The following is a 19,673-nucleotide window of genomic DNA, read 5'->3' on the forward strand; positions in this document are numbered from 1 at the left end:
ATAGTAAGCTAAGGTTAATTTATTAGTGAAGAAAGAAATCTTTTAAAATAAATTTAGTGTAGCCTAAGAGTGCAGTGTTTATAAAGTCTACAGTAGTCTACAGTAACGGCCTAGGCCTTCACACTCACTCCCAGTCCTGCAAGCTCCACTCATGGTAAGTGTCCTACACAGGCATACTATACTATTTATTATCTTTTATACCGTAGTTTTACCTTTGCTATGTCCAGATGTGCAAATACTTACCAGTACTCGGTACAGTGACAGGCTGTGCAGGTTCGTAGCCAGCGGCGACAGGCTGCACCATGTAGCCCAGGTGTGTTTTTAGGCTGTGCCCATCTAGGTTTGTGTAAGTTCACTCTACGATGTTTGCACCGTGGCGAAATCACCTAACGACACTTTTCTCAGCACGTGCGGGCCATTAGGGACGCACGACTGTAGTTAGATGCCCAGCTGCAGCGCGGGAAGGAAAGGTGTTCCACACGGCAACGACCGCATGCGCAGGGCCACAGAAGTGGGAAATTGGGGGGAACAGCTGACAGTTATTTTTTAAAATTAACTTCATTGATGCATAATTTGCAAACATAAAATGCACGCACTTTAAGTTAATAGTTCGATGAATTTTGAGAAATGTATACGAACCCAGGTGACCACCATCTTGTGCAGAGCTTCCTTTTAGAAATTACCACTTCAAGCTGTTTTTGTGTTTAGTAAATCATAATTTTATTACAAGTTTTATAATTCAATATTAAAACCACAACAATACAGAGGCAATAACAGAGACTATAAAGAGCACAGGCCCTGGAATCAGCTCTAGGTTTAAACCCTACTTCTCAAGCAAGTCAATTTCCCAAAGCCTCAGTTCCTCATCCATAAAATGGGGGTAATAACAAAACCATCTTCGCAAGATTGCTGTGAGGATTAAGAGAAACGATGTCGAGCTTCTAGCAAAATGCCTGCAACATAGCAGGACCAATAAACGGTGTTAACCTTATCACGATTACACAGGCCTTTGTGGTAGGGCTACCCTCAGAGGTATGGTATGGACGCTGGGACTTGTTGGCAAAGGTTCGAGATGGTCCTAAAGGCTAACTACAATGGCAACTCAGTTCTGCTTCCCTACTGGCTCTATTTCACAATCCGTGGTGAAGGCTCCAGTGTATTTCATGCTCAAACACAGTGCTTTGAGATGGAATGGGTCATTTGAGAATTGACTCTGGAACAAATTGAAAGCAGGACACTTAAAAGGCTCCCCCCCCCTCAGTTGGCCAGTCCTGCCTGCTCCCTGGCCTTTAAACAGAGCCCAGCTGCCCACGTGTCAGGCCACAGGAAGCTGGGGAGACCCCACCTCTAGGATTCCCCCAGTGGCCCAGCCCCACTTGTGGGCTCAGCCACCTGCTCCGGCTCCGGCTCCAGCTCGGGCTCCCCAGCACCCCGACTCCACGATCCCGCTCTTGTATCAGCCTCAGGCCTGTCTGCTCGTGCCAAGACCCACTTCTTCACTCTACCTGCCTGTCACCCCACCCATTCAACTCTGCCAGCTGCCTTGATCGCTGCTGACGCCTACTGTGTACGCTTGAGGCGCTCCCTTAGTCGGCCTCAGCTTGCTGGGGACCCCCTGCGCCCACCCCCAGCACACAGGACCTGGGACACAGTCGCAACCGTGGTATCGCTGGAGGGCCAGGGGGACGGGCTGCCATCTACCTGAGCAACAAAGAGCTGGAACTCGTCGGGCAGAATCCACGAGCGAGGGTAGAAGTTGTACTCCTCAGGAAAGAGATTCTGCATGATTCTCACTGCTCTGCTCAGGGTGATTTTACGCACCATCTCCGTCATACCTGGGGAGAAGAGACGCTGTGAGGCTTCAACAACAGTGGGCCACCAGCTATAAAACAGCCATTATTTGGGACTTTAAAAACCACCCACCCGACATATTCACTTTTTCCGACAGGATAGAGACAAAAAAAAAAAAAAGAAGAAGAAGAAGGTGTGAGTTGCTCCCCACAGCAGTGACTCCTGGTTTGGAAAAACCTACCAAATTTATGAAAAACTTCGGGTAATAGATGGATGTTTTCTGATTGCAAAAATGAAGCATTAGGACACTTCATAGCATGTATTATTGTTGAGGAAGAAAAAAAAATGAAGTATCAGTTTGAAAGAATGAATGTTCACCTAGTTTATTATTCTAGTCTTTGTCATCCCCTTAGGGAGTGAATACAGAAGCGTTTATATCTTGCACTTAAAACTTAATACCCTCTTTTAATTTGGGGCCACCGTACATACCGTGGGGCTCCCTTCCATCATGTGCCCTAGAGAGTATCGTCTAGTGGACTCTGGTTACATTATGAGAAGCTTAATTAAGTTGCTTTGTTTTAATCTGTCATGAGTATTAAAGGCATAAAATAGAAAAATTCACACCTTTCAGCATAAATTCTGTCTCCTTGAATCAAGGACAGGAAGTGGGGAGGCTACCCAAACATAATTTATCGTTTAAAGAGAAAAAAATGAATCTGTAGGAGTTCCTCAGTCTTAAGGACCAACACTGGCATTGATCATATCTCATTAATTTGCCCAGAGGGGACTGAAATGTCTCACTTTTATACAACATTTTAAAAGAATGGTGGATTTTTTTTTCTTGCAACATTGCCAATAACTCTGGCAAGAGGCTGAGTACCATATATCTTAGCAAATTTTAAGCAAATGGGTAAAACTTATTGTAAATTTTAGCATGCTTATACCTTAAGACAAATATCACTGCTAAAAATGGAGATTAAAAAATGGACTTCGCCCTGAAAGAGACTAAACAGTTGCGTTACTGACACTAGAAATGTGCTTAGCAAAGCTATTTTTTTTTTTTTTGAGACAGAGTCTCACTTTGTTGCCCAGGCTAGAGTGAGTGCCGTGGCGTCAGCCTGGCTCACAGCAACCTCAAACTCCGGGGCTCAGCGATCCTACTGCCTCAGCCTCCCGAGTAGCTGGGACTACAGGCATGTGCCACCATGCCCAGCTAATTTTTTGTATATATATTTTTAGTTGGTCAATTAATTTATTTCTATTTTTGGTAGAGACGGGGTCTCGCTCAGGCTGGTTTTGAACTCCTGACCTTGAGCAATCCGCCCGCCTCGGCCTCCCAAAGTGCTAGGATTACAGGCGTGAGCCACCACGCCCGGCCAGCAAAGCTATTTTTAATAGAAAACACAAAGTTCCATGTCACCTTGGTGTGCCCGAATGATCACACATCCCAAATGGGCACAGTGAGAATGAATGAGGTTTCTCTAAACTCCCCCGTTCAGGGAGCTAAGGGCGAACCTCTGAGAAGGAAAGTTTTAAAACCAACATCTTGCTTCCCTCCATGTATTAAAAAGGGAAATAAATCTAAAGATCCCAGCTTTGAGATGTCAATGCCTCAGTCTCAGTTGTTGTTTGGAAGGATATAGGGGAGGATTAAGTAAGAAATAAAGGAGCTTAAAAAGCACTAAGAAACTGTGCTCGAATGTGGAATCTTCAATATTCAGGAAAGCTCGCTGAGGACGCTGTTCTGAGCCTCCCAAGAAACGAGTCTGGGAAATCACAGCTGTGTCCTGTGCTGCTTCCACAAAGTTAGAATTTGTGAGTTGTACATGCTGGAGCTGAACAGAAAGTAAACAAAACAAAATTTCAACTTTTCTGAACCTTTTTGCTTGCACCCGCCTACCGTTTTGGTCACAGCGTTATACTGAAGGCCTGCGTAGCTAACCGTAACACAGCACCTTAGACCAACTAAATGGTGCCTCCAGACCAAACAGAGCCGCAGCACTTGCTGCATTTTAATGGTGTTGTCCCAGGGGCGGGTTCTCTCTCAGAAACCCCTCAGCAGATCAGAAGGACCCACGCCACACGGACAGAAGAGCTGGGCGTACCCAAGGGCAGTTTGAAGGCTCTAGGAAAGTTTTGTGAAAGTTGATGTCCAACAAATTGAGCAAACACTCATTTTACATCTGCAGTGGCTCTGTTTGCAACATGCAGCATCAGTCCCCCCACCAGCTGACAGTTGTCACCACCAACATCAGTTGTCTCGTTTACCTGTGTGTCTCCAGGCAGCTACGACAGCAGCCGACCTGCGCAGCGCCTCTACAAGCCGATGGCTACTGCTCCCCAGACACCGGTGGCTCACCGCCGGGGTCGAGCCTGCCTGAATGTGGACCTCTCTCGGCCCACTTGCCACCAACACCTCTGTTCCTGTCCCATAGCCACGATGCATTCCCAACCAGTGCGGCCAGAGAGTCCCTGGCCCCTCGTGGAGGCTGCTGGCATCCCTGCCTCGGGAGGCAGCTCAGAGACAGGTGTGGGGAGTGGCATCCTCTCGCACGACGACCCTGACAGGAGTAGCTGGGTCTCTAGCTGAGCCAAGGCACGTGTTCCCTGAGTCAATATGTGCAGGGGAGGTCACAGCCAGTCCCGCTGGCTCCAGGCCCTGCTGGGTCCAGGCTCCACCTTCCTTCCCAAAGCAGCTGCAGCACCTGACGCCTCCCTGCCTGCGACCCCCTCCCCGGGCTCTGGGACCCATTCTGACTTGAGGTGGCAGCTCTAGATCTAACCATCAGCTCCCCTCTGCTAGAAGTGTGACCTCAACTTTGTATTCCATTTAGATAAGGAGGCTTTTACCTGTTTTTCTGAGGTGCCGTTGCTTGTCCCCCAATTTTGGGAACCTATTATTTGCTCCTGGTGCCTGAGTGGCTGCCTTAGCTGAGGCCTCTGCCTTGTTCTTTCCAATGCCCTCCTGTCCCCCCGCTCCCTGCCACTCTTCCCTGTGTGGCCACAGCCTCCCCTGCAAGGGCCGGAGTCCTCCTGTCTATGACGTTGGCCCCGTGTCTAGGGCCCTGCTGCCTACTGACAGGCTCTTTTGAGGCTGCCTGCCTACCTGGGTTTCTCAATAAGGTCTAACCTTAGATCTCCCTACAGTGACAGTTCCCCTATCTATGGGGAAAGCCCCCTAACTCGGGGAAGCTTCTGGCACCAAGGGCTTGCTTCCTGCCACTTCTGAGGCCTGGGATCTTCTGTGTGCTGCACTGGAGCCTCAGGCCCGGTGGCTTCCCACTGGCGTTAACCAACAGCGTGACAGTTTCCTCCTCGGGCTGCCCACGCAGCCCACCTAACCCAATTAAAACAAAACAAAAACAAACTGAGCTATACTTGGAGCACAATTCAATCCAAATACTATTTATAGCAATAATTCTTTGCAAAAAAACCACATCACAACCACCAAACAGCAAGCAAATAGTTTCAGATCCATCCTCTTCTCTCCATTCCCGCCGCCACCGATCGGTTCATCTCTTGTCTAGATGCTGCGGCCGCCTCTTAGCCGAATCGCAGTTTCTTCCCTCAGCCCTTCCACCCCCTTCCAGCGTGGCCCTCCGGCCGGCCCATCTTCCTAGAATGCAGGCTGGCCCATGTCACTCTCTGGCTTAACAATCTCTCAGGGGCTCCCATGACCGTCAGGCTGCGCTCAGGTCCCTGCCCATCACCTCTCCGCTGTCCCACGCACTTGACCTGCTCTAACCCGCATGCGCCACTGCCCTTTGGTCTGCAAGCTGCATGCTCCATGCATTCCGTGTCTCTGCACCAGCTCTGCTCCCGTGCTTGGCCCATCCCTCCTGCGCCAGCCCTCTCCTCCAGGATCTCCTGCCCTGCCTGCTGCCCAGGCAAACCGGGGTTAGGTTACCTGCCCTCGCTTCAAACTCCCACAGCACTCCAGGCTTCCTCTAGCATAGCACTTAGTTGTATTCTGCATCTCTCTTTACACGCCTTTCTCCCTGACTTTGTATCCCCAGAGCCCAGACCAATGCTTGACAGACGGCCACGCCCCACAGACCCTCACTGCAGCCCTTCTTTATGGTGGGCTCTTGGGCACCACCTGCCGCGTGCTGCCACACATCTCAGACCCTGAAACTCAGCAAAAAACGTGTGTGTGAGCTGCACACAGACAGTTCTGGACTTTCTTGAAGCAAAGCCATATCTAAATCAGATTATTTTTATAGAAGGTCTTCATTCATCAGTTAAGATATAATAAAGTATTTTGAATAAGGAAATTGCCTATAGAAAAGTGACTAAAATCTAGTGTGCTGATACAAACAAAATGAATTATTCCATCTGGGTATATCCCAACATTTTCAGCTTATTCGGCACGTAAACTGTCCATTCTTGCCTGGCATACCCACTAGAGCCTATGCTATGTAATATACAAAGCACAGGGAATGCACTTTAGAATAATGGGACGTATGAGGGACAGCGCTAAGGCTGGACACAAGCTGGACTCGCCCCACTGCTGAGAATGACTGCCTTTCACAGGGCAGAGACTGTGGCAGGCCCATCCCTCTGCCTGCAGGGCCGAGAGCCTGCTTTGTCATTAGAGCTGATAAAGTGCTGCTAGTAAAGTAGAAAATTGTATGTTCTAATCATTGGCATGTGGAATATCGGATGGAGGAAAACCAGTCCTTTAAAGGCACTTCTTTCTATATTTCTATTTGTGTCCCAAACGTAGATCCATGGCTGCTGCTTTCCTACTCTCAGCGTTGGATGAGGCAGGAGCAAACGTGGAAATGCAGATGAAGCCTCGCTTGATGACTCCTGTCTTAGGGACCCTGTCCTCGTTCAAAGGGTTGTTCTCTGCCAAATTGTGTTCTCCCGATAGCCCAATAAGTCCTTTTAGGGGTATCAAAAAGAAATATCCTTTTCTGAGTAGCAAGACAGAGAAAATAATAGCTCTCCCATTAAACTGGTGCTCAAGAACTCTGGCCGTAAGAGTCAGTCTTGGTCTGTAACAAAACCCTTTCTCCTTCTCTAAGGACAAATTTGATTTGGGGTTAACTTTCTATCTCTGTTGCCCTGGAAACCAATAAAGGTGGAATGTGAACTGCATCAGGAGACAACAAAACATATGGTTGAAATAATCCCTGATTGGGAAATTGCATAAATACCTGGTAGGAAGCCACAGCCCTAGGCTTTCCTGAGTGTGGTGATTCTTGTAACTTAACATGAGCCTTGCGGGGACCTTGGAAGCCATGCTACAGAGTAGTTGTAAGAGACACTGGCTCCTGTGGGGCATCTAAGCCAAGACAGACTCGCATCCACCAACGTGGATCTTGTCTCCTTGCACCCGAGACTAGCCCCTGGGACTCTGACAGATACTCCCCACTGAAGAGAAATGTTTGACGTTGCAGCTGGCAAGCTGCATTTCCCGCCCTATATCCTTCTAGGTGAATCTGAGCCAAGTGTGGCCCATGGTGGTGACTTTGTAAGTCTGCACGCTTAGGTGAAAACTCCTAGTGGACGTGGCACAACCAGCCAGTGTGTAACGTATACATGTGGGGTTTTCTTCAAGATGTTTTCTTAAAGATGTGGGATAGAATATCAAAAAAAAAAAAGGAGAGTAAATTGATCCTCCCTTTAAAATAAGTATAAATGATATAATACTAAGAGAAAACACCCTATATTCAGGCAGCTACACTCTGACTGCAACCATGCAAAAATAATAACTAAACACGGTTAAAGTTTGGGAAGAAATGTAGACATATTCACATTGTTATTTTGTTAAACAAGGGATGAGATTCCAGGTGATGCTCTTTTAAAATTTTTGTATTGTAGTGTTATAATACGGTTTGTGCAATACATTAACATTTTAAAAAATAAGTGTCCAATCCTTTGGCTGTATCATACCCAGCTTAATCCAATGCTCCCTTTTCCCTAAGCAGTGCCAGCATTCTCAGCTACTCTTTCATTCGACCATCAAAAATAATGAAGAATAGTCATCATAGCAGAAGAAGGTGGTAGAGATTAAAAAACAAAATAAGAAGGCATTCAGGAGGCTGGGAGTGGAGTGTGGAGCTTCTTCACATGTTGGCTATGACAATTTTCTGGCACTAAGAGTCCCCCTTGCAGGGTAAGTCTCACTGAGAAAATGTCATTAGGTAAAAGGCAGAGGCTCCCTGCAGCCGACAGTACTCAGTATGGAGATGATGTATTTGGTTGTAAAAAATGGTACCTCCAAATCCGATACTTCAAGAAAAGGAACTGATATCCCATTTCTGTAATATATTCTTAGAATTTTAGTACTTTTGTTTCCTACAAGTTACATGTTCTATTTTTTTTTTTCATTTTGAGAATACAGTCCCCTCATTAGAGGGGGATTATATCTATAACCCCAAAAGTGGAAATCATGCTTTTCCACCAGTGGAATGAGACCAAGAAACCTGTCTTTAAATCTTTAAAAGCCTGTCTCCAATCTTTAAACCCTGAGTGGTTTAAGTCCCGCTGATCTCTGCGCTCACTTCCTTCCTTCCCACAGCACAGCCCAGCAGCAGAGAGGAGGCAGCAATTCCCAATTAAGACTCCTCAAATTTGATCTCGAAACACTGTCATGTTTTTGTAGAAAAGCGTACCTGGGACTCGGCCCTAGAAACATTTTTAAATGCCAACAATAACAGCAGATACCTGGAAACTTGTTCACTTGACCGCAGAGTATGTCATTGTCGTGAAATGAAACTCCATGCCAGTAGATGTCACAAGGCAAGCGCCGGCCAAATGGGAACTAGAAGAGAAAAAAATGTGACTAAGAACAAGAGGAACAGTGACCACACGTAGTGTGCATTATGCATAAATTCCTGACACTCTGGTGTGCATCACACAATTTAATCTTCATGATAGGCACGTGAGGCAGGTGATGTTCTTTCCCATTTTATAGATGGAGAAACAGCTTGGGGCTTCTGTTCAACACATGTAAGAGGTTTAACAACTTGCTCAGAGTGGCCGAGCTCTGATCACATGGCGGCAGACTCTCTACGACCGGCTTTACAGGCATCATTTCCCTTTAATCCTCAAAACTACTTTATAAAGGGTTATTTCCATTTTACTGATTCAAAACTTGAGACTGAGAAAGGTGATTTAACACGCCAAAGGTCACACAGAGCTAGTAAAGGGAGGAATCAGGATTTGAATCCAGGTCTATCCAAATTCCAAGCCCATACATCCCTTTCTATGAAAATTGCAACCCTCGACCCAGCCCCAAAAGAGCAAACTTTCAGAGTCCTTTTCCTCTTCCCCTCTGTGTTTGTCACTATGTCTCTCTCCTCTTTATCTCTCTGCCTCTGTCTCTCTGTCTTTGTCTCTCTCTCTCTGTCTTTGTCTCTCTCTCTCTCTCTCTGTCTCTTACACATACACACACACACACACACACACACACACACACACGGGCTCCACCAGGGCAGGATGTATTCCCGGTGTCCAAAACATTTCTTGGAACTCCATAAAGAGTTTTTGAATCAATAAATGAACAAACCAGGAGTGGTCATCTGACTCCAGATGAGATAAGCAGATTTTCTCTTCCAGGAATTTGGAAATCAGAGATGCCAGGCGGCCTCTGCTGGCCCTTGAACTGCGAGAGATAAAAAGCCAGAACGGGCAGCTGCGCTTGGCTGTGTGCGGGGAGGGCAGAGGCGGCCAGTCTGCGCACGAGAAAAAAGGAGCAGGTGGGCAGAGAAAAGCGGAGCTGGGACCACGCACGTAGCCCTGGGAACACAGACTGAGTGGCCGCAGACCCCCACAGGTCCGGCTGCCTCTCCTGCCCCTGGATCCTGTGAGACAGCCTCATAGCCTGAGATTACCTTTTTGATATTCTAAAATCCTTTTTGGCACAAGCTATAGGGCGTCAATTATTTGCAGCCAGAACATCCCTCATTGAGACAAAAGGGCCTGTTCTTCCCACGACATCCCGCTGCCTCTCAAAGTTAACAACAAGTTCTGCATTTACAGAACATATTTTTAAAATCTGTAACTCAGATGACCTTTTTAAAGGAAAAAATGTCAGGACATGTTAGTTCATATTCAGAATTCGATTGTTAAAAGTCCAAAGGAATAGAAATGCCAACACATTAAGTAAAACTCATTTGATTTTCCCATCTAAGACTATAGGTAATCAGAGTTTTTATCTGCTCCGAGTCGAGGGGGCCAAGGCCCACTGGAAGAACATAGCATTACTAACGAACTGGCTGTGACTCAACGCTTCCCAACCACTCCAAAGTAGAACGAAGGCACACAGACTCCAGCCCTTTGAATCAGTCACATTCCCTCAACGCTGAGCCAGGGTGGGGCACGTGTTGCACACTCTCCTTGCACTCACAACTTCCGTCTACAGTTTACAGCATTCACTCATTTTCTTTGCATCCAATGGGCTGTGAGTTATTGATTCAGTAGTGATAAATACAAATAGATACAACATATGTTATTTTCTTCTAGCAGTTAAATGCTATGATAGAGAAGGGAGAAAAACCAGAGAGGTTTCTCTAAAAAGCAGGCTATTCGAGCAAAGCAGAGTAAGATCAAAGTGGCTTTGTTGCCCACAATGAGGGACCAACACCTGCTCCTTGTCGGTGGACAACCCGATGACCCTTTATCACCCTTAGTTCACGTCGGTCCTTACCGCCCTCGTCAATACCAAGTCACCCCGCCATTCAGAAGCACCTTTAGCTCATCCAGTTTTAAGAAACTACCATTTTAAAAAATGTATCCATTCCTTCCATAATTATTACATGCCAGACACTGTGCTAAGTGCTGGGACGACAGAGGAACACAACTTTCAATAAATCCCAGGATGTCATAATCCTACCACTTTTTAACCTCTTTTTAAAAACTGTTAACATCGGGAGAGGAGGGAATGAGTATATACAACCACAACGAGTAAGATGTGCAACATTTGGGAGATGGACACACTTGAAGCTCTTACTCGAGGGGGGAGGGGGGCATGGGCAATATATGTAACCTTAACACTTGTACCCCCATAATACGCTAAAATTTTTAAAAAAGAGCAAGGTAGAAGTTTGCAGGATGATAAAACTCTTCTATTTCTTGATGTTACAAAACTGTATGTGTGTAGCAAAACTCACAGAACTGTACATTAACAGGGGTGAATTTTACTCTAAAAGGTAATATGTATTTATTTAATAAAGTGATTTTTCTTATCAGAAAAAAAACTGTTAACATCATACTCAATGGTAAAATACCGAAAGCTTCTCCTCTAAGATAGGAATAAGACAAGGATGCCCACTTTCACCGCTTCTATTCGACATAGTTATTAGAAATTCTAGCCAGAGCAATAGGCAAGAGAAAGAAATAAAAAGCATCCATATTAGAAAAGAAGAAGTAAAATTATCTGTTTGTAGATGGCATGAGCCTATATGTAGAAAACCCTAAAGATTTCACGAAAAAAATGTTTAAGATAACATACAAATTCAGCAAAATTACAGGATATAAAACCAACACATAAAAGTCAGTTGCGCTTTATATACTGACAATGAACAATCCAAAAAGGAAATTTTTTAAAAATTCCATTTACAATAGCATCAAAAAGAAAAAAATACTCAGGAATTAACCAAGGAAGTGAAAGATTTGTATACTAAAAACCACAAAATGCTTCTGAAAGAAATAAAGAAGACATAAGTAAATGGAAAGACATCCTGCATTCATAGATTAGAAGAATTAACATTGTCAAGATGTCAAAACTATCCAAAGTGATCTACAGATCCAATGCAGTCTCTACCAAAATCCCAATGACTTTTTCCCTTAGAAATAGAAAAATCCATCCTTAAATTCATATGGAATTACAAGGGACCCCAACTAGCCAAAATAATCTTGGAAAAGAACAAAGTTGGCGGTCTCATACTTCCTGATGTTAAAACTTGTAACAAAGGTACAATAATCAAACAGTGCTTAAAACAACATTGAGATACCACCATACACCTCTTAGAATGGCCAAAATCCAAAACACTGACACCACCAAATGCTAGCAAGGATATGGAGCAACAGAAACTCTCGATCATTTCTGGGGGGAATGCAAAATGGTCCAGCCACTTTGGAAGATGATTGGGCGGTTTCTCACAATACTAAACATACTCTTACCATATGATCCCACAGTTAGTTCTCCTTGGTATTTACCCAAGCCGTCTGAGAAAGAGGGACCTGACATTCACCATCCAACTCCTCCCTCTTTAACATCCAGCTGGTCAGCAAGTCCTTTGATTTATCTCAATTTATTTTTAAATTTCCCTCCTTCTTTCATCTCCACTGCCACTGCCTTAGCTCCAGGCCTCATCTCTCACCTGGATGAGGACTCTACACCATCTCCCTTCCTCCAGGTCCACCTTAGTCTACCTAACAGATGGCAGTTGGAGGGAATTTTCTTTAAACACAGATCTGACCATGTCACTCCTTTGCTTACAACTCTTCAGTGCCTTCCCCTGGACCACGGGACCCAGTCTGAGCTCCAAGCCTGGCCTGAAAGACACTTCACAGACTCCCCTGCTGACCTGCCCACCTCAAGTTGGGCCACTTACACCTTGGGCTCTCGTACTGTCACTGTCCGACTACTCTAGATACTTAAGGACACAGCACTTTACTGGTTTCTACATATTATGCCTTCCACCCCGGATCTTCTGACTCAGCTTGCCACCCACTCTCACCCCCGTGAAGCTGTCCCCGGCACAGGGCACTCCGCAACACCCTGTGAGTCTGTCTGCCTCACCACTTCTCGAACTATTTGAGGGTGAGGGCGGGCTCACGATCACCTATGTGTCCCTGACACCAAGTCTTCGGCACACTGCAGCCTCTGCCTGAAACATTTTTGGAGTCATGGATCCATTTGAGAGTCTCCCCAGAAAAGCACACACATGCACAAAATTTTCCACATGAGATTAGGAGATTCAAAGACTCCCTGAAGTCCCTGGCTATCCTCAGATACCATTGTTAGCAACATCTGCAGTAACGTTTCATGAATGAATGAACTTACCAATAGCAGCCACTCAAATACACATCATCATCATCACTGCTATGTCTATGTGTTAAACACTTTACATGTATGATCTCATTTAATCCGCACCTTATGGGAGAGGTGGTACTAGCAACCCTGCGTACAAACAAAGACACCAAATCTTTAAGAGAGGGAAATAACTTCCCCAAGGCCACAGAGCTAAGAAGGGCAGAGTCAGGATCAACTCCAGGTCTACCTGATTCCAAAGCCCATGCACTTAATCGCTGCTATTGTATTTATTAGTCACCCATGAATTATTGCAACTAACCTACCCTCACCCTACATGCTCCCATCTTTGTCACAAAGAAAGTTCCTCCCTCAGAGTATACACTTGGGTGGACCCAAAATCCTTTTCCCTCTTGAGAAGGACTAAAACCAAACTTGCAAAATAGCCACGTTCAAACAAGGACTGAAGCCATTAAATATCCTTTGAGCATATTTGTGCTTAAGGAATTGATGTTCAGGTCCCTCTTCTAATAGCCCAGAGAGCAAGTTCAAACCCTCCTGGGGATTTTGCAAAATGAAATTTCACGGTGAATGCTGATAAAAGCACAATTCACATTTCTATACTTTGTGAATGATTTTCTTCATAAAGCTTCTTCATGAACAGAAAGTCTTTCAAGGGACTGGGGATAAAAGTGGCAAATAAGCTTTGATGTGGCCAGTATGTATGTAATGCATTTACAGGGGAATGATCCAAATGCTGCTTTAAAATGAGGGGCCCAAGGTACTCCAGGGGGACACAAGGAAGGTGTGGTGGCCAAAACACCACACTTGGACTAGGGAGACCCTGGCTCATGCCCTGACCCACCACACCCTGAGATTCTGACTCGCGACTCTGACTCAGAGACTCTGACACCGCGACATGGCCCCCCCTCCAAGCCTGCATCTACGACTGAAGAAAACAATAGCAGTAAAACCACACCACGGCTGTTACGTGGACTGAGGTGGTGCGTGGGAAAGCACTCTGTAAATAGTGCAGTGCTGTTATATAGCACAGGTTATTATTTTTAACATCCAAGGAAATCACCTCAACAAGTAACTTCAATTTAAAAGGATGCCCATCAAATATCGCGCATCATTAGGACAACCCTTGAGTAAGGACACCGCGGTGCACCTGCATGTCCACGATGCCCTCGGGCAGGTTGGCAGAGTTCTCACTGTGGCTGCAGTGAGCACAGCCACTACCTTGCAGGGCACTTATGTTTGCACGCCTGCCTCCCCCAGCAGACAGGATGCTTCAGGGTAGAGACGTTTTACTCTCCCGCCACCTGTGGTCGGCAGCCTTAAAGATGGTCTCCAGTGGTCCCCATCTCCTGGAATTTACACCCTCGTGTGTCCTCTCCCACCTTGTCCCAGGCTTGGTCTATGTGACCCACAGCATGCAGCAGAAGCAACGGATGTCACTTCTGATATTACGATGTCTTCACAAAAAGGATGCGGCTTCTGACTTGGTCTCCCCCCGCCCCCCAGCACACGGCTTGCTTTGGGAACACCCAGGGAGGAAGCCCCTGGCTGACAGTGTCACTGCAGCCTCACAACAGAGCCTAAGCCAAGGCCACCCAGCAGAGCCACCCTCGGACTCCCGGCCCGCAGGAATGGTGTGCGATAAGGAATGCTTGTTTTACGCAGCTAAATTTTGAGGACATTTGTTACACGGCAGTAAAGAATGCACCATTTCAATTCCAGAACAAGGTCACAGAGATAGAAATCATTCTGAGAATGAAGGACTTTAAGGTAAATATGTCCTTATAATAAATATTAAAATTGCTATTTATTGAGTATTTAACTATGGGCCAGATATCTTACATAAGTGCTTCCATTTTTCAGATGAAGAAATACAATGCCATTGCTATTAAGAGGCCACCCAGAACCTGAGGCCACGTGGGTCAAGCTCCACAGACTGTGCTATTTCAATTCCACTAGGCTGCATGGATGGAAAATCTATGGGGGGGAAAAAAGAGCACCTACGGCAGAGAGTTGTGGTCAACACTGCAAGGAAGACGTCACAGAGTTGTTTGCCGCACCCCATGGGCACCACCTCGGGACCCATTCTCAGCCTGACCCAAGTCATTTGAAACCTGGCCATGCCACATGGCCTTTGGCCTGGTCATTAATAAAACTCCCCTCTCCGCGGGGTTGGTTGTGACGTGACCTGCCTGTTGTTCATCCACTGGCCCAGAGCCCGACACGCCCACAGCTGCAGGCCAGGACGAAACTCAATGGTCAACGCCACAGTCAGTGGATAAGCCCCCTTCCCGCAGGTTTTCTTTAAACTAGCCACGCCACCGCCCTCAGGAACCTGAAGGACAAGCCATGACCTTACCGGATGCACAGTCCCTCGGGGCCTCTGTCACTGTCCCTCTCGCTCCCGCTCACTGTCTCACTCCCCACCCGCTGGCAGAGCTCCCTGTCCCCCGCAGACTTCCTGCTGGCCCCCGCTGGGCACCCCCAACCTCTTTGGAGCCTGTGAGTAATCAGTTGCTTTCGTTTCATGCATGTTGGTTTCACTTCCTGACACCCACACCCAAGCCTGACTTTCCCCTGGCCAGGCTCTCCTAGAGAGTGGCTGTCCTGGCTTGTGGCCACACTCAACAGAGAGACCTCAAGACCAAGGAAGAAGGAAACCATAATAATAAAAATAATGACAGAAAAAATGTGGCAAAGAAAAGTCTCAGAGAAGGCCAATTAAGACAAGGAAATAACTGCCCTTCAAGGGTGGACAAAAAATAAACATAGCACTCTTCTTCCATCAGGCAAGCAAGCAGACTAAGAAAATACTGGCAGAATTATCAAAGCCTAAAGGATGTGACTACATGGAAGAACACAGCTCTAGCTGCCAAATGTGAGTACACTGGAAGAAGGTGAGTCCCTTTCAAGACTCAAAGAGGGAGGCCAGCTCACGCCTCTTCCTCGCTGCTCGCACCTCGGCTAAGAGCACTGCTGTTCTCCCAGGCAGACAGGAAGGACCAACCACCGACCATGGGGCCACCGGAGAACTCCAGGCTCCCTCCTGCCTACGGAAAATGGGCTGATGAGAAGAGTTATCCCCGTGCTGGGGAGGGGCTTCCTGACTGCAGTGTCTTTGGATGGGGCTGGTGGGGAAGCCAGTCATGGGGCGCCTCCAAGCCTGTTTCTGCTGGGGGAGCAATAGTGTCACCTTGATTGGATTCCTATAAGGATTAAGAATGTGCGTGAACCTCCTACCACTGTGCCTGGCACACAATGCTTGATGCACAGTTGGTGTTCAAAACATGCTGGTTTGCTTCTCTTCCATTCCTTCCCACTACTCTTCATCCCATGCTTATTAGCTGATTATATATATATATATATATATATATATATATATATATATACCCTCCCCTCATGCCCATCTCTCCATTATCCAAAGGAGCTAGGAGATGGGGGTGTTGTCCAGGACTAGCCTAAGTTTAAATATGTACAGGTACATTTAGGGTATCAAAGCCAAGCAGGCCCTGTGGGCAGGCGCCTAACCCCTGGGGGAGCCCACACTTGGAGAACAGCTCCTTGCCTCCAGCTCAAGCCCTGCCAACTATTAAGGGCCTTGGTTTCATCATCTAAGAAAGAGGAGTAGCAAAGCCTTCCTCACAAGGGATGTTGTAAAGACGAAAACAACCACATGGGTGAATGTGTTTGTGAACAGCCTGGTACGTAGTAGGAGTTAATTAGTCCAATTACGGAGGACTGAGAGCTAGCCTCCTGGATTGTTCTTCACCTAATTAAGTCCCTTGGTGAGAAAGGCAGAGAGGAAGAGTCCCCAGACATGTCCACTGGCAGAGACAGCAGGGGCTGGCCTCCACAAATCAATCCACAGCTCTGCATCCAACACGGCTCCAGGCCCCCAGGGAGCCAGGAGCCAGGAGCCAGGCCAGGGGTAGGGGCAGAAGTGTGGACAGCAGCCATCGTTTCTGGCCAAGGTGAGAAAAGTTTAAGTGAGGAGGGCCACAGAGCTGGGTGTGCAGCAGGCCTTTGGCAGAGGGAGAAGAAGGGAAATCCAGCAGAGAGAACCACGTGTGCCAGGTGGGGAGTCTGGGACAGCAGAGAAGTTCCAGGTGCCCAGAGCCAGGGGAGGGCAGGGGGACAAAGCTGGAGAGGTCCCCATGGCTCACACAGATCACAGGGCTCACAGGGCCCACTGAGGAGCTGGACCTGACTCTGCAGGTGGAGGAGAGCCAATAAAAGTGCTCCAGCAGGGAGAGAGGACAGGGGTGTAGAGAGAGACAGGGCAGCCAGGCCACGGAGGAAGAAGAGGCCCACCACGGCTGGGGACACGGGGAGGGGCATGGGTGGTGACTGGACCCAGAGGAAAGTATGAGCTGGGAACAGGGTGGGGGAAGGTACAGGATCCAGGAGTCAGGATGCCTCTGACAGTCAAGGCACCTTAGAGGCCCCTTCCCTCATGCTCACGGGCTGACATTTCTGTCTCACCTCCGCCAGGTTCCTAGAGTCACTAGGACCCTGAAGGGACAGGGTCTCACAGGAATAACCAGCACTCCAAGGGCCTTCCAATTTAATAAAGGCACAGTCTGGCTCCAGTGGGTTTCCCAGAAACACAATAATTACTCATCCTCTAATAGAGCCAATAAATATAGCAAGAGGATAAGTAATTAACAACCTTTTGCTGGAAAATAGCAATTCTTGTGATCTATGAAGTTTCCTTTTCCTGTTCACTACTTCTTCGTTATTGCAAATATGATGCTCTGGGTAAGCGTGCCATTCATCGTTCACCGAGTTAATCACCAAAGCATGTTGTATTTTTTATTAAAGCCATTCATTATAATTGACTCATATGGATGAAAGCTGGTAGAGCCACAGTGAGGCCTGTCATCCACCTTGCTTCTTCTTCTGATTGCAATACTTCTAATGAGATCAAAATTGTTACCAAACAATTTAATGATGGGGAAAAAAAAACACGTTACCAAGAGGGGAAGATAACCTTGCCCCTTTCATAATTTCGGTGCACTACAGCAATCTCCTCCAGTTATTTATTCTGGTGTCTGATTTCCCACCCGTAAAGAATCTTTATTAGTGGTAATTATATTAGGCAAAAGAAAAACTTCACAAACTTCTAAAGTGATTTACTTCTTGGCTTGCAGTTTTAATTAAAATTCCAGTTTATTTAGCAAATAGCTCTGAAAAGATTAGATTCCAATTTAGCACTATGTTCTTTTTCCACTTTCCAATTCATAAGGGTGACACAAACAACAAAATAATCTCTTTCAATGACTCCTACTCCATTCCATCATAATTCAGCCTATGGAAAAGAGCTGCAATATCAATTATAAATTATAAATTAGCTCCATTATGCTCTGCAAAATTATCAGCAGTAATCTCCCTGTTCTCCACTTCCTCATAGTCACTAAGTTATATCAATTTGCTACTAGGCCTCAAATTACCCAGTCTCTTCCACATCAAAACCTTAAATGTGTTTATTAGCTGAAATGGAAACAAAGCAAATCAGGTTTCCATTTCAGCAACGCCTTCCTCCCACCCAGGATAGCAAACAACTTTATCCAAAGACACAGCTGACACCTCTTGGGGCAACTCATCCGCCAGTTAACCAGAAACCCTGGCCAATTCAGCGCTTTCCCCAGCGGCCAGTCCCACCAGAAAGCCAGTCTAAAGGCCCCACGGCTTGGCCAGCCCACCAAGTCACTCACACCACTCAGAAGCAAGGCTGCCTCCGAGCCAGGCAGTCAGCCCGGGGAAGGCTGGCAAGTCCCTCCTACAAGAATTGGGGGGCGGGGGGGCTCAGAAGTGGGAGACAAAGCTGAAGATGTGAAAATGAACAAAGTACTCCTTACCTTCGAGGAGCTGCAGTGGATAAGTCAGACAAATGACGTCCGCAGTCACCACCTTAATAAGCATCTACTGTATGCCTGCCTCAGGGCCAAGCTACTTGCCCACTGTCAAATTTCCAATTAAGTCTCCAAGCAACCTTGTAAATAGCTGTCACAGCCCCATTTCACAGAAGAGGCAATGGAGGCCCAGGAGGTAGAGGACGTTTGAGCTGACTCCTGATGAGAAAGAGGGAAGCCGCCAAGAGGACTGAGGAAGTTCCCACAGGTGGAAGCAAACAGCACGTGCAGAGACTGAGCAAGCAGCAACCAAGAGCCTGGGGATCCAGTTGTCCCCTGTCTGCGGCCACCAACTTGCTGAGTCTTCGCCGGACCTCTTTGGCCTGTTTCCCCACCTGCCACATGGTGTTTTCCATTCTGCAATTCTATAGAGGCCTGCTTTTCTTTTCCGGCAATTGGCAACAACGATTTGTGCAGAGCATAAAGCTCCCAGTGCTATCAAAATAATGTGCACAAGGGAGAGAGAAGAGGTTTTCCAAAAGACTAACTAGATAAGGTCGATGGGCTCTGCCCCCTAAATGCATCTGCTCCTCCTGACTCCTAAAACCAGAGAGGCTTCAGAGACATGCCACTGCCATGAGATCCTCGAGTTAGACAATCACGTGTTAAGAAGAATTAATATTATTGTCCAAAAATTCCTATATTATTAATAAAAATAGTGGCTACTAGTCACTGAGTTCATATTACATGCTGTGTACATCACATGCGGCCATCTCAATTCACCTGCACAGCAACACTGCAAAGTAGGTAGTTATATTATTTCCAGTTTGCAGATGAAAAACCAAAACTCAGAGCAATTAGATAACTTAGTCCCTGGTAGTGTGTCCAGTAAGTGGTATAGTAAGAACTAGAACCCAGCCCCATTAGATCCTTAGTCCCCACAGAACTAAGCCTAAGAGAAATGGATAAAGTTCCTCTAACAACCACAGAATTCCAGCGATGGCGGGATGTATACTATTTCG

The 19,673-nt window shown here is 46.6% G+C and overlaps 1 protein-coding gene across 3 annotated transcripts in view; it reads right to left on the reverse strand.

Annotated features, from left to right (window-relative positions):
- TTLL11 (tubulin tyrosine ligase like 11) overlaps positions 1–19,673 on the reverse strand; it is a 221,818-nt gene that overhangs the window by 173,911 nt on the left and 28,234 nt on the right. Inside the window, exons 1-3 of one of the 3 annotated variants that reach the window (XM_076009015.1) lie at positions 15,159–15,227; positions 8,467–8,563; positions 1,702–1,835 (exon numbers count right to left, since the gene is read on the reverse strand). In XM_076009015.1, the coding sequence (XP_075865130.1) occupies positions 1,702–1,833 (132 nt within the window). In that variant the 5' untranslated portion in view covers positions 1,834–1,835; positions 8,467–8,563; positions 15,159–15,227. Of the gene's footprint in view, positions 1–1,701; positions 1,836–4,059; positions 8,433–8,466; positions 8,564–15,158; positions 15,228–19,673 lie in introns of those variants that run through there. The other 2 variants (XM_012771772.3, XM_076009014.1) reach the window with 2 other exon arrangements.

The sequence above is a fragment of the Microcebus murinus genome, chromosome 12, assembly GCF_040939455.1.
Source record: "Microcebus murinus isolate Inina chromosome 12, M.murinus_Inina_mat1.0, whole genome shotgun sequence".
In the NCBI taxonomy this organism is placed as follows: Eukaryota; Metazoa; Chordata; class Mammalia; order Primates; family Cheirogaleidae; genus Microcebus; species Microcebus murinus.